Source organism: Cydia strobilella, chromosome 25 (assembly GCF_947568885.1).
Source record: "Cydia strobilella chromosome 25, ilCydStro3.1, whole genome shotgun sequence".
Lineage (NCBI taxonomy): Eukaryota > Metazoa > Arthropoda > Insecta > Lepidoptera > Tortricidae > Cydia > Cydia strobilella.
This window is the reverse complement of record NC_086065.1, coordinates 4253855-4268283: the sequence shown is the minus strand read 5'-3', so window position 1 is coordinate 4268283 and position 14429 is coordinate 4253855. Positions and strand designations below refer to the sequence as shown.

At 38.8% G+C, this 14429-nt stretch overlaps 1 protein-coding gene across 3 annotated transcripts in view; it reads right to left on the bottom strand.

The window, feature by feature from the left end:
* LOC134752804 (diacylglycerol kinase 1) overlaps positions 1-14429 on the bottom strand; it is a 171514-nt gene that overhangs the window by 86421 nt on the left and 70664 nt on the right. For 2 of the 3 annotated variants that reach the window (XM_063688538.1, XM_063688534.1), the window contains exons 2-3: positions 3516-3603; positions 85-152 (exon numbers count right to left, since the gene is read on the bottom strand). In XM_063688538.1, the coding sequence (XP_063544608.1) occupies positions 85-152; positions 3516-3600 (153 nt within the window). In that variant the 5' untranslated portion in view covers positions 3601-3603. Of the gene's footprint in view, positions 1-84; positions 153-3515; positions 3623-14429 lie in introns of those variants that run through there. The other variant, XM_063688535.1, reaches the window with a different exon arrangement.

Below are 14429 nucleotides of genomic sequence, written 5' to 3'. Positions count from 1 at the left end.
TTTTGTGGCTGAGGTGTTTGGTGGTGGATTGGGTTCTGAAGATGAAACAATTCAAAGTAGATTTAAACTTCATGAAGTACTCACCCCATCTGGACTCTGTTTCTTGACCTCGCAGAACTCGTTAAGGACATCTTGCAGTTTCTTTGTTGAATCTGTAACAGACGTTTTCAAATATTAAAAAATAACCAGGACCAAGAAAATATAGGTGCAAAGATGAAGGAAATATTGGAGAAAGATCGAAAGTGAGTTCAATCCCGAAAGCGAAGGATTCTGCCGTTCAATCGACTCGATCGACTCGAACGGATTCGAACGACTCACATACGTTTTAATAATTTCATTCGTTGTAATAATAAATTCAGCGGAAAGTACGGGAGGCTATTGAAATTAGTCGTCATCCGAATTTTAACCGTGATTATGGTTAATCAGTGTCTCTAAATTGGACAACTGTTTTGGGTACTACGTCGGTGGTCAGTGTGGACGAACCTTTAGCGAATGAGGTAGTGAGTGTTGTATGCAACCCATTATTGGACAATTATGCCGAAAACGAGGGTAGTTTCTCCCCTCTCCTGCCGCCGCCGTCGCCCGCACCGGTCGCGGAGAGCTGCAGCAGTCTGCGTCGGTCCGCCAACGCTTGCTCCCAATGCTGCTACTCGGTACCGTGTGAACCATGTCGAGCGATTTTCGACGTAAAATACGTGAGTGACCCGTTCTAATATATTTATTAGTAAGTAAAATACGCATATTTAACTCTGCTGAAAAGCACCCATTCTAACTCGATTTATTGGCGCTTCCACTCCATTCGAGAACGGGTGCCTTTCATCACTTGGTTAATTGATCTACTATTTCACTGATTTAAAGTTTCACGATTTCTACACATTGGACTTAATCGCCCCTAAAATCCTTTCAACGTATCGCCATTTCTACAGTAGAAAAGTACGAGAAGCTATTGAAATCAAAAAACGAGGGTTTTAAAATCTCATCCAAATGGAATCCAGTCATAAGTAAATGTTATCGGAAACGAATATCGACAGTCGATAAATCGAATATCGTAAGGGTTGTGTGTCGAAGTAATATCCCTAGTGCGCAAAACGTTCAAGCTGATAAACAAGACCAAGTGCGGGTAGTTCGAAAAACTCGCGCGTCTAGAAGATTTTGATGTCAACTTTAGCCAGTCTTCTCCGAGACCATGGAGACAACGCCGTCCTCGAAACATAGGAGGTAAATGTTAAAACTTAATTTTACGATTTAATGACCTACTCTGAATCCAATCCACTTAATAAACAAAATGGACTTTACTAAAATGCATTTCAATACATCACATAGGATTACTGCCATATAATACGAACATTAAAGGTAAAAGGTCAAAGGTTCACACACAATATGAACGTTGTTGATCAATATCAATATCATTAGGGGCTATTAGTAAATTGTGTTCGATCACTAATACATTTAGGGATTAGTGGCAAAAATAGAACAGTAGTAGGTACAAATAGAGGTGTGGGAGGATATACAGCTTATGTATATATTTAGCTTAGCAATTTTTTTTATCTGGTTTTTATTGAGGCTTTGGACACTAGGTGAACATGTCAGCCTCATGGGTGCTTTCATAGTTCCCTACTCAAGGGAGAGGTCAATAAAGTGGTAAACTGATGCTTTGTCCGATATAGGCTCTGCCAACCAACAATTGATGTGTCCATTTTGCATGGAGCCCAGAGCAAAATAATTTGTCAGTAGAAAAACGTGAATCATTGTTACTAATATTTCATTATTTTAAATTTACCTATTGCCTTTTAGGGTTTCGTACCCAAAGGGTATAAACGAGACCCTATAACTAAGACTTCGCTGTCTGTCTGTTTGCCTGCCTGTCTGTCTGTCTACCTGTCTGTCTGTCACCAGGCTATCTCATGAACCGTGATAGCTAGACAGTTGCAATGTTCACAGATAATGTATTTCTGTTGCCGCTATAACAACAAATACTAAAAACATAATCAGATAAATATTTAAGGGGCGCTCCCATACAACAAACGTGATATTTTTTGCCGTTTTTATAGATAATGGTACGGAATCCTTTGTGCGCGAGTCCGACTCGCACTTGGCCGGTTTTTTATTACACACTTTTATTTGGCTTCACTGCGTATAATTGTAAATTTATGTGCTTCAAATCTTGTAACTTAAATTTGAACCACTTTCGGTTATCTGATTGAGCTGAAATTTGGTATACTTGCATATTTCAAATTATGTTTTCGACTAAATCATTAATTTGAAATGTCATTGAACACAGCTGTTCGAGTAGAAACCCGTTTAGAACTAAACCTCAATATCGATGTTTTATGTACAGTGAGGTTCGAAATTGCATGGAGAAATTATGAATGGAGTTCATTCATAATTTCTCCATGCAATTTCTTACCTCACTGTACAAGGAAAACCATCTCCGTTACCACCTAATTGCCTCAGAAAACGTTCAACGCAAACGCTTAAGACATTTGATACCGCACTAAGATAAAACAACCAACCGAAGACCGCTTAGTACGACAAGGTTGTAAATCCGAAGACCGTGATTACCTTTTAATATGTCTAGTGAAACTAACCGTGACTCATTCAAAACTGTTATTTATGTGTGTTTTTAAGGTTCCCAGAGGGTAAAAACGGGATCCTATTACTAAGACTCCGCTGTCTGTCTGTCCGTCTGTCACCAGGCTGTATCTCATTAACCGTTATATAGCTAATAAATAGACAGTTGAAATTTTCACAGATGATGTATTTCTGTTGCCGCTATAACAACAAATACTAAAAACAGAATAAAATAAATGTTTATGTAGGGCTCCCATACAACTAACGTGAGTTTGTTGCTGTTTTTTGCGTAATGATACGGAACCCTTCGTGCGCGAGTCCGACTCGCACTTGGCCGGGTTTTTTTATGATACAGGAGACCAACGAGCAGCCAACTCGCCAGATAGTAAGCAATTACCTCCATGGATACCTGCAAAAGCAGAGGGTTGCAAGTACGTTGCCGGCCTTTAAGATGGAAGTACGCTCTTGAAGTTCGTATCGGTCCGGAAATACTTCGGGTGACATTTCATTCCAAGAAGGTTAGAGAAACGCACAGTTGAGGACTGCCAAATATCTAAGTGGTGAAGACGGAAATGTTCTCTTGCTCTTAAAGCTGCTGGTGACAACATGTCCCATTGGTACCCGGGCGCCACCGGAAAGTAATCACCACTAACAAGAAGCAAAGTCTTTGTCTACAACAATATACTCACAAAAAGCGAGCTCTTGAAGCTGCTGGAACTCAGCGGGTGGCAGCTTGTCCCATTGGAACCCGGGTGCCACTGAAGTGTATACAACACTAACAATAAGCAAAGTTTTTGTAGTCTATAATAATCACAAGATGCGAGCTCTTGAAGCTGCTGGAACTCAGCGAGTGACAACTTGTCCCGTTGGAACCCGGGTGCCACTGGACTGGAGTGTATACAACACTAACAACAAGCAAAGTTCTTGTAGTCTATAATACTCACAAGATGCGAGCTCTTGAAGCTGCTGGAACTCTGCGGGTGACAGTTTGTCCCATTGGAACCCGGGCGCCACCGGAGTGTTCGGCATGATCTGAAACAATACAATACGTTAGGTATTGTACATTTTTGTACATCTCAGTCAAATTCAGTAGGTAAATTACATTGATATTAAAAACTATACCAGTTGAATATTTATGAAACATAAATTATTAATACCCCGTTTTTTTCAGATTAGATCGTTTATAACCCTCAAAAGCAGTGGTAATTTTTTTCCTCCAAAATTAAATCTGAGTAACTATTCTCTCAATTTTAGTGCCGTTTACATATTATTGTATTGAAATATTAGAAATCGTAGGAACTAGCATTTCGGAAGAAAAAGTTAATTAACTTATATTATTATAATTTTATGTTCTCATAAAAGAACAATACAGAGTATTACAAAGAATATAATACAATCATCTCTTCTTTATATCCTTTTTATAGGGGCCAATTCGAACTTCGATTCGAAGAAAAGTCATTTTGATAACATTCGCGCGTGTATTCCGCTCGTACTTGCTCGTACATTGGCGCGAGCGAGGTGCATGGGCGAATGATAATAAAACCGGCCAAGTGCGAGTCGAACTTGCGAACGAAGGGTTCCGTACCATTACGCAAAAAACGGCAAAGAAGATCACGTTTGTTGCATGGGAGCCACTTAAATATTTAATTTATTCTGTTTTTAGTATTTGTTGTTATAGCGGCAACATCATCTGTGAAAATTTCAACTGTCTAGCTATCACGGTTCATGAGATACAGCCTGGTGACAGACAGACAGACAGACGGACAGAGGAGTCTTAGTAATAGGGTCCCATTTTTACCCTTTGGGTACGGAAACCTAAAAAGGACATCATTTTGACAATCGGAATATAAGTTCGAATTGGCCTCATAGACGCGCTACCTTTTGCCTGAGCTAAATTAAACTTCTTTGTCGTTAGTTTCATTGTAACAATCCTTTCTCAGCGTCTTTATGAATAGCATAATAAAACTGACTTTTTATAAGCTTTTAGTTAGTTTAAATTGTTGTGGGGAACTTAGCAGCAATTGAATTAACCTCTTGTCTGTATCTGATAAGGCTCCTGACCGAATTTTAGTCATCGTTTTGCTTTTTTCGAGAGAGATTTTTTCTGCTTTATCCGGCACGGCTGAGGGTTGAACCCACGAGTTTTGAACACTACACACATTACTGTCAAAAGGCAAAAGACAGAAATCTTGGTGATTTGTCAATTACTTAGAATATTATTTGAAAAGTTGTGAAGTATCCCCTAAATTAGTGTTGGTTAAGACTATAGAGACTCCGGACTCGACTCAGTTTTTCACTCTTACGCAGCGTACTGCGTAGGCAAACAACACGCGAACGCGAAGCGAAGCGATGCCTGCTATTATTACCTATAGAAGTGTCCTACGTGGGCGATTTCGTTGCGAACGCGAACGCCGTGGGCTCGCCGCGCCGCGCCCCTTCACGTTCGCGAGTTGTTCGCTTACGTAAAACGCTGCATTATAATGAGGGCTAACGCGTATGAATTCGCCGCTAGGGGCGCTAGTGTAGATGGTGGTCTTTTCCATAGTTCGAAATGTCAAATGTCACTTGTCACTTCAATGACTGACAGCTGTTCTTTAGTCTTTTGGACCACCATCAACAGAGGCGCCAACTGGTGAGCAAAAAAACGATAGCCCTCATTAAGTTGAAACTCGAGTGTTTTCCAACTTGCTAAACACACGAGTCTTTTGTAGAAACTGGTGTCCTTTTCCAAAAACTAATTTTTGAACAAAAATATTCACAATCTTCATGTGAAATTTATGGAATAAGTAGGTACACAAATCATACATACACCTAATTTTCTTCCCTATTAGTTAGATTAAACTTACTAAATAGTAGTCTTTATGAAATGGAGTTGGGCGGGACATGTTGCCAGGCAGAGTGATGGCAGGTGGACTAAAATGTTGACAGATTGGTGGCCGCTTTCGGATGAAAGCGCCTGGCGTCCGTTGGCTCGTTGGGTGGATGACGTTCGAAAAATCGCGGGGCACTTTTGGATCTGACTAGCGCTGGACTGGGATAAGTGGCGTACACGCAGAGAGGCCTATGCTCAGCAGTGGGCGATTGAAGGCTAAAATGATGATGATGATGAGTCTTTATTCATTCCTCGAGTCCTTTTTAGTTGCAGTGGTGAGTTGCAACACTACCCAAAATACAAATAACAGACAAATAACGAAATAATATATGTGACAAGAATTTTGAACGTGCTGTCAGCATAATTGCGTTGCCCAATTGAGAGTCCGAAGATAAAAGAAGATATGAGGCGGCAGATTTTTTTACGCGATTTTGGGGTTAGTTCCATAGTTTCACCCCTCAGGGTCAGAGATAACAATTCCACCCTGTATATTTACGCATGACGTCTAAAATTTTGAAAATAATGAACAAAATAGATATTTACCTATAGATTACAGGAAAACCTATTAGAAATCGCAGTCAAGCGTGAGTCGGACTTAATTACTTTGTTTTTGATCCGACCCCTACGGGTTTTTTAAAAACATTTCACTCACGTTTCACATACAAAATACATTGTTTAAATTGTGTAATATACGGAACCCTTGGAACGCGAGTCCGACTCGCACTTGGCCGGTTTTTAACACATTCACTGCCAGTGCGAGCTACGCGCTACGAGCGTATTCAATAATACGAGAAGACCCTTATGTAGTGAAAAGCGCCTGACGATTAGAGAGCCCGCCTAAGGGTATCGCTGGCAGTGAATGTGTTAAAATGTTAAAATCTATTGCGTCCTCTTGATTCTGAGTAAAAAACAAGTAACCCAAAAGTTGTGGAATTTTCGGAAGAAAGTAAATGGTATATTGATTTAAATTTAAAGTAAATGGTACCTACACATTTTTCTGAAAATGTCCATAGATGGATCTTACAGAGAAATCCAGTAATATAAAGAACGTTTTTTCAGAAGCCAGCTGAAAAGATATAACACAGATTATACAGAGTGAATCGATCAATCACTCGGACGTCTGAATGGCGCTTTATCTCACGCCATAATGCAATGCGAGCGGCATCCGATCGTTTAGTAATTGGATATTGATTTGAAGTCGCTCGCACCATAATTAGTAGGTACCTAATGTGCCAAAGAGATTGCAAAATTTCCATGAAATATTCTCGGTATTTCCTTCGGCGCGTTTATTGCCAAACCTTCTTAAAGTTAGTTTCGATTAATGAATACAATCAGGCGTTACTTTGCGGAAATCTCTAAGTACTAACTAATACCAAAATATTAATTTGCTAATCCGCGAAAATATAACGTGCTAGTCAATCAGTGCTAACCCGTTATATTTACTTACTTGCGTATTTTTTACATGCAATTAATGTTCCCACCCTCCCACCTAAATAAATACGCCTACACTCGTCCACTGCTGGACATAGGCCTCTCCTATTGCACGCCATTGAGCACGATTTGCGGCAACTCTGATCCAGCTTTTGCCAGCCACCTTGCGAAGGTCATCGCTCCATCTATTTAGTTTGAGGGCGTCCTACGCTACGTTTGCCGATACGCGGTCTCCACTTGAGAACTCGTCTACCCCAACGGTTAGCGGTTCTACGGCTAATATGACCGGCCCACTGCCACTTCAGCTTGCTAATCCGGTGGGCTATATCGACGACTTTAGTTCTCTGACGGATGACTTCATTACGAATACGATCCCTCAGAGAGACTCCGCATAGCCCTTTCCGTAGCTCGCTGAGCTACTTTGAATTTATGGACCATTCCTACCGTGAGTGTCCACGTTTCGGCTTCGTATGTCATCACGGGTAGGACGTATTGATTGAAGACTTTTGTCTTTAGACTCTGTGGGATTGACGCTCAAACTGCTCATACTGCTCATACTATTTTTCGTTAACCCGCTCCGTGCACCCACGCTAGCTAGCGGACGTCCTGAACGGTATCTGAGTATCTATACGCTTCGCTCAAAAGCCATCGATCACTTGGACATCTGAATGGCGCCCTATCTCCCAAGCATAATGCAATTGCAGATTATACAGGATGGCAGGATCTAAGGCTTAGAACGCACTTGCGGTTTCAGTCTAATTTCTTGCGGTTTCAGTCTTTTACGTGCGTGCGCTTATAAAGCATGCCGTACGTTACATTTTTTGCGGTTGCGGAACCGCTTTTGAAAAAACCGCAGTGCGTTCTAAGCCTAAGGTAGAAGACGGTCTGAAGAATAAAGAGATATTGTATTGTTCGCGTAGAACTTTTACGCTTTCCATCCCGTTTTTAACTATTTAGAAGATGGAGTTTTGAATGATTCACGGTTAGTTTCACTAGACTTATATTGACCGGGATATAGACCCATAAATAATACAAAAGGTAATCACGGTCTATATCCCGGTCAATATAAATTTAGAAGTTGAATTTCAAAACAATATTTTTAGATCATATGAGTATATTATTGTTTAAAATTTTGAGGTTAAGGTACCTTCAACGATTGGGGCTGTGTGTTTTTATTTTTAACCATAATAGATGATTCAAACATTTGTCAGACAGAAGTAGCTAAGCGAAAGAGGTGTTTAAAAATGGTCTTTATTGTTAAGATAATATGATAGTTTTATCGCGGCAATTATTGTTCTACGAAGACAAACTCGCGGGCAGATGCTAGTTATCTAATAAATTATTAATCGTATGGCATAAATGTACGTACATGTCACTGGATTACTTGTAAAACTTGTAAGTGTAAGTGTCGCACTAATTTGGAAGAGTGATAGAGACACAAAGCGTTTCGTTGTCGTATTGACACCTTGGCTAGGCACCCAGGTACGCTACCGCTTAATAAAATAAATTACAGCAATAAAAGTTTGCGTTTCTTTATCAGCGTTTTAATGGTCGGATGAAGCCGCACTATTTCACACCTTAACCCATTTTATTACTTTTTTAGCGATAAAACTAATGGACAGTCAGCAGCGGAGATAGCTAGGTATGCGGGCGAGATATTTAATATGGTCCGCACACCAGAGGTGTGACTAATTGGAAGAATTAAGTTAATATTATAAACTGAACGCTGCCGCATGCGAAATCTATCGCGGCGTCAGTGTGAAGATAGCTTTATGAACACCATCTGTTAAACCCAAGAACGTCATTCACACGCCAATATATATGACGTTTACAACCAAAAGGTACCACATTGTCGCTTGCCGATAAGGTTGATTTCTAATTGAAGCTATATGGAAATAGCGCCTTACTGACAAGCGACAATAAGTACCCTTTTGGTTTAAAATAGCACATATCTAGCTTCAGTCAAATATAAACCGTACTGCAGACGTTGAAGGTTACATTGACAACGTACGCCATAGCACTCAAGTATAAGCGTTCTTGGCGCCACGGGCACAACTTCTTACGACGCCATTAAGGATTCTTCGCGTTCAAAGGGTTTAGTCAGTTCATCATATAAATTAAAATTAATTAAGGGTTATTAAGGGACTCGAGACAAGAGTGGTTCAAAAAAGGAGTGTACAGGTTCTTAAAGGGTCGGCAACGCGCGTGTAATATCTCCGGTGTTGCAAGCGTCCATAGGCTACGGTAACTGCTTACCATCAGGCGGGCCATATGCTTGATTGCCACCGACGTGGTATTAAAAAAAAAAAGAGGACGCAACTATTTGAAGCTAGCTTTCACTTGATATTGGCGGAACCCCTGTCGAAAACTGCAAAATTCGTGTACAGTTTATTTGATATCTAGTAACACTTATTGAAACTCTGTAATGTAGAGGTCCAACGGAGCCGACAAGTCTCATTGATAAAGGCTTCTTTTAAATATGGAGATAAAACAGAAATTAAGGGTTTAGTTAGTGGCCGAACCCAATATCGTCGGCGAAACGAAAGCCCACAGACTTCGCTGGTTCGGTCACCTACTCAGAATGGGAGAGGATCGGGCTGTCAAGAGGACGCCCGTCGTCTTGGGACGACCGACTGGTGGGTCGGCCTAGGTATCGTTGGGAGGTATCTTTTTTCCAACGAAAAAAAAAAAACAAAAAAAAAAAAGGTATCGTTGGGAAGACAGTGTGACGGCGGATCTGCTTCAGCTTCGCGTCAGTAACTGGCAGGAAGTTGCGCAGGATCGGGAAAGGCACGCTCTCGTTTCGGAGGCCAAGATTCTTTTTGGATCACTGAGCCAAAATACCACGACACGACGAATTCATAAAAAATATTGTGGAAGGGAAAGTAGAAGGAAGGCGGAAGAGAGGGAGGCCAAGAAGAACATACATGGACCAACTTAAGGAAAAGACAAACGTCGTGGTATCAGGCGGTCAAACGAAAGGCTCAGGAAAGAGATACATGGAAATTGGTCCACCGACAAGAGCTAGGCTCTTAAATTAATGATGATGAGCCGAAATAGTTTAGTTATCATTTAAATTCAACGTAAATGTAAATATACCTTTGATGATGTCGACTAAACATGATTCCACACACACGATCCTTTCATAAACCTCTCTCTCTCGGGAACCCCAATCGATCATCCTTCGGCAAAACACCGGCACCATGTTGTTTCTACATAAATAGATCAGTTTCTTAGAAAACCGATCCTACGAGTAAATAAAGACCGTTATGCAAAATAAGAGGTTCCGGAACCAATCTTGCACTTTATGGTTCTTTGGTGTTGAATTACGTTATGTGGGAAATCGGGTTAGTTTTACCGGGAAATTTTAATATTATTACTGTTTTGTTTGAGATTCGTTACTGTTTAGATGAGGTATTAAAAGATGAGTCAAAATTGCTTTTTTAAAAGACGATTGAATAAAAAGATATTTTTTTAAACTGACTAAAATATCGGTCTAAAATATTTGATCAGTAACTGCATAGACTTAAATGGTCAAACAAGTGTTTAATTAAATAATACGGCCAATTTCCTTGAGGTGCAATGCGTTGAACCAGCAGAATTTATGAAAATTCGTATACCTATAGCGCTTTTTTAGATCAAAATAACTATCGGTTGACGAATAATATGAAATAAAATATGAATATGACCTTTCTCTAGTAAGTTCATCGATTCGAAACCTGATTAAATCACTTTTGCTCCATAGAAAAAATCCCGAATATAGGTCTAGAACACACTATTAAAAATGTGTAACTATGTTTGTACTAAAGCTATTAACATGCAAATTGCTTCTAAAATGCGTCATATTATTTTTGATCGAATCCGTCAATTACTTTTTTTGTTAAAAATAACAATGAAATCCACGATTTCGGGCACGCACGGCCGTCCGATCAGTGCTTAGAGTTCAGCGAGCTGCCGTCGGAGGACTCGAATACACGGCGACAACAAATTTCAAAGTTAGCTTACGATAGATAAAAAGAAAACAAAATAAAATTACCATTACGGAAAAAAACAGCAAAAAAATCAAGTTTGTTGTATGGGAGCCCCATTTAAATATTTATATTATTCTGTTTTTAGTATTTGTTGTTATAGCGGCAACAGAAATACATCATCTGTGAAAATTTCAACTGTCTAGCTATCACGGTTCATGAGATACAGACACTTGTGACAGACAGACAGACGGACAGACAAACAGACGGACTGACAGACGGACAGCGGAGTCTTAGTAATAGGGTCCGTTTTTAACCTTTGGGTACGGAACCCTAAAAAGTAAATTTATAATAATTTCTCATCAGATGGCCTAAATCTAAATGGCGCTATGAAGATATTTCTTAAAGATTCACTACATGGAAAATATTTTTTTTTTTATTTCGGTACAGTCAGCACAACTGTTTGCTTAGCACCCTTGCATATTGCGTGATAATTACGGAGATGGTTTTCGAAATAAATCAACATTCGAAAAGATACGGAAATAGCTTATTTTACTTTATTTACCTAAAGAGAAAGCAGAAAGCAAACCTCATTTAGCTCACTTTAATATGCATCAGATACCTTTTATATCAAAAACATTGTAACATTGATCAATCATCATTAGACGCACGTGCTGCCTTATTTTTCTTTTTTTTACGCAAGAATTGGATGGATGCATGTGAAAACCATTTGTTAAGTACATATTAACAAAGTTATTACGAGTAGAAGAGGTTAAACTCCAAAAACGTTTGTTGTATGGGAGCCCCACTTAAATATTTATTTTATTCTGTTTTTAGTATTTGTTGTTATAGCGGCAACAGAAATACATCATCTGTGAAAATTTCAACTGTCTAGCTATCGCGGTTCATGAGACACAGCCTGGTGACAGACAGACAGACAGACGGACAGATATGTAGACGGCCAGCGGAGTCTTAGTAATAAGGTCCCATTTTTACCCTTTGGGTACGGAACCCTAAAAGTTATTTCGCGTTATAGATCCAGATTATAGTGTGGGTCATCTCTAATTACCGGATAACTGAGCGTGTCGGATTGACGAGTGCCGGAATACTGAGCGCCCACTGTATTTGTCATTTCAAACTTACCTTGCTTTAGAAATTAATGTATTAGGTACCTCGGCTTTCGAAGGCGATGAATGTTTGTCTGTGTGTGGCGATGAATGATTCACTACACACAAATATCTTAACACACAATACTTAAAATCCATTCACAATTAAATAAAACCGTTATGATATCGCTCTTACTCAATTTAAACAATATAAAACATATAGAAACATCATTTTTTTGCTTTAAATACTCAAAAACGTACCTACACAAATAATATCACCAGCAGCACTCATACAAATATAACTGACATCTTGAATTCTTATGGCAATTTATTTTTTCCTCAAAGTTTCCCCAGTCAATATAAAGGAGGAAAAAGTTAACAAATATATTTCTAGGTATGACAACACAATTCCATCAAGTTGACATTTATGTAGTAAACAACATTAGTCAACATACATACTGTAACATACTTGTAAAAGTTAGGTTCAAGATTCAAATTACAAAAGTCAAGTTAATACGGTTCTACTCGTATAATAGTACATTATGATACAAGTGTGCTAAGTTGGTCATTACACAAGAGGCGATATTGTGCGCGCGAGCTGTAAGCGAGCGCGCAATAAGAAAGCCGATGTGTGTAATGACCAATGCACACGCGTTTCATACGACGTTTTTCAACACACTTGCGAGAAAAAAAAGAAACTCATATTAATCAAATTTTAATAGTTAAAACAGTTAGTATTGTGTTGCATCTGTCATACTGTCAATTTGAAGTTAGAGAATAACTAACTTTTCAACACACTTGCTCAAAACGACGTTTTTATTCCACCGATTTTTGGCTCATAATCCTAATTAAACACGCGTGCTCTTTCAGTGTATTATTCCACTCGTGCTTTTTCATTATATTATCAGACTGAGTTAAGAAGCTAACTGATTGCTAATAATATGTATGGAAAGGGAGCCTTCTTTAATTGGTCGGACTGGCGGGCACGGGCTCGCCCGACCGCCTGCGCGGTGCGCGGCCCGGCCGGCAGTACGAGTATGACAGATGAAACACACAATACTAACTGTTTTAACTATTAAAATTTGATTAATATGAGTTTCTTTTTTTTTCGCAAGTGTGTTGAAAGACGTCGTATGAAACGCGTGTGCATTGGTCATTACACACATCGGCTTTCTTATTGCGCGCTCGCTTACAGCTCGCGCGCACAATATCGCCTCGTGTGTAATGGCCAACTTAGCACACTTGTATCATAATGTACTATTATATACAAACATTTAAGTTCATGAAAGCTCGTAATAAATATCAATTTTATCCAACGCCATTCAACACAGCACTGGAACCGATAATGACAAACGATACCGGTAATACTGCGTTATCCGGTACCGGTATCTGATTTATATCCATATCCAACATGGCGGATAACCGATCGACGTTTTAAATGGCTTTAAGCTGCGTGAATTATGTCATTATTGCGATAAAGTTGTTGGTATTTGGTTTACTTGTAAAGTTTTCAGAGTAGGTATATATAATAAAGGATCTTAAATATTTCTGTTTATATGTCTTATATCCTACATGACGGATATGTATAAGTTTTTTTTGAAAAAACTCATTAATGACTCAAGCGATCATATTCAAAATAATTTTCGACAAAAGTATTTATTAAGCTATTTTTGCACGCTTCATAAGTAAGAGGGACACAATATTTTTGACTTTCGTTACGACTATTTCCAAAAGTACGTTTTACTGAATCAAAAAACGCTCTTAGCAACCTTAAGTGTTATTTTAATAGTTATTTGTTATACAAGGGTGCAAAGTTGGATTTTACCCGCGAGTGTTTCAACACACGAGAAGTAAAATACATTTGCACCCGTGTGTAACACAAAACTTTTCCCCTCACTATAGCGAGGAATATGCAACATCCACAGGCGTTAGATCATCTTCATCAGTGGAATCACTTATTTTTGTACGATATTATAACAGAAAACACTGTAAATTCTGATTTTTACGTGAGTCGGTGAGAAGTGTTTTTAAGTAAAAATTTTGTTGACAATGTTGACATTTCTGTTCTGACGTATGAAATGTCAACGATGCGTTTTGAAATTGCATCGACTCAACGTGCGTTCAGAATTATATTTAACATCACTATAAAAAATCTAACGTTTATTATGGAATTTTAAGATTTATGACTTAAAATTATTAAATAAAGCTAAATTTGGTATTTTTTATTAGATTCTCAAACCATTTATTTAATGATAATTAATATCAAACGAACCATTATTATGAGCTTTTTACGTTTTGTTATCTGTCAAGCTACTTAAACACGCTCCATTCAAGGTCAAATTACTTTCCCCACTAGTGGATAAAGTTTTTCCCAGCTTGTTTTAAAGAATAAAAGACGGCTTTCCGAGCTAGTGAGGGGAAAAAGATTTTTTTTTCGCGTACGAAGTGCCTCCCTAATAATACTTTTCTTTTTATGAAATA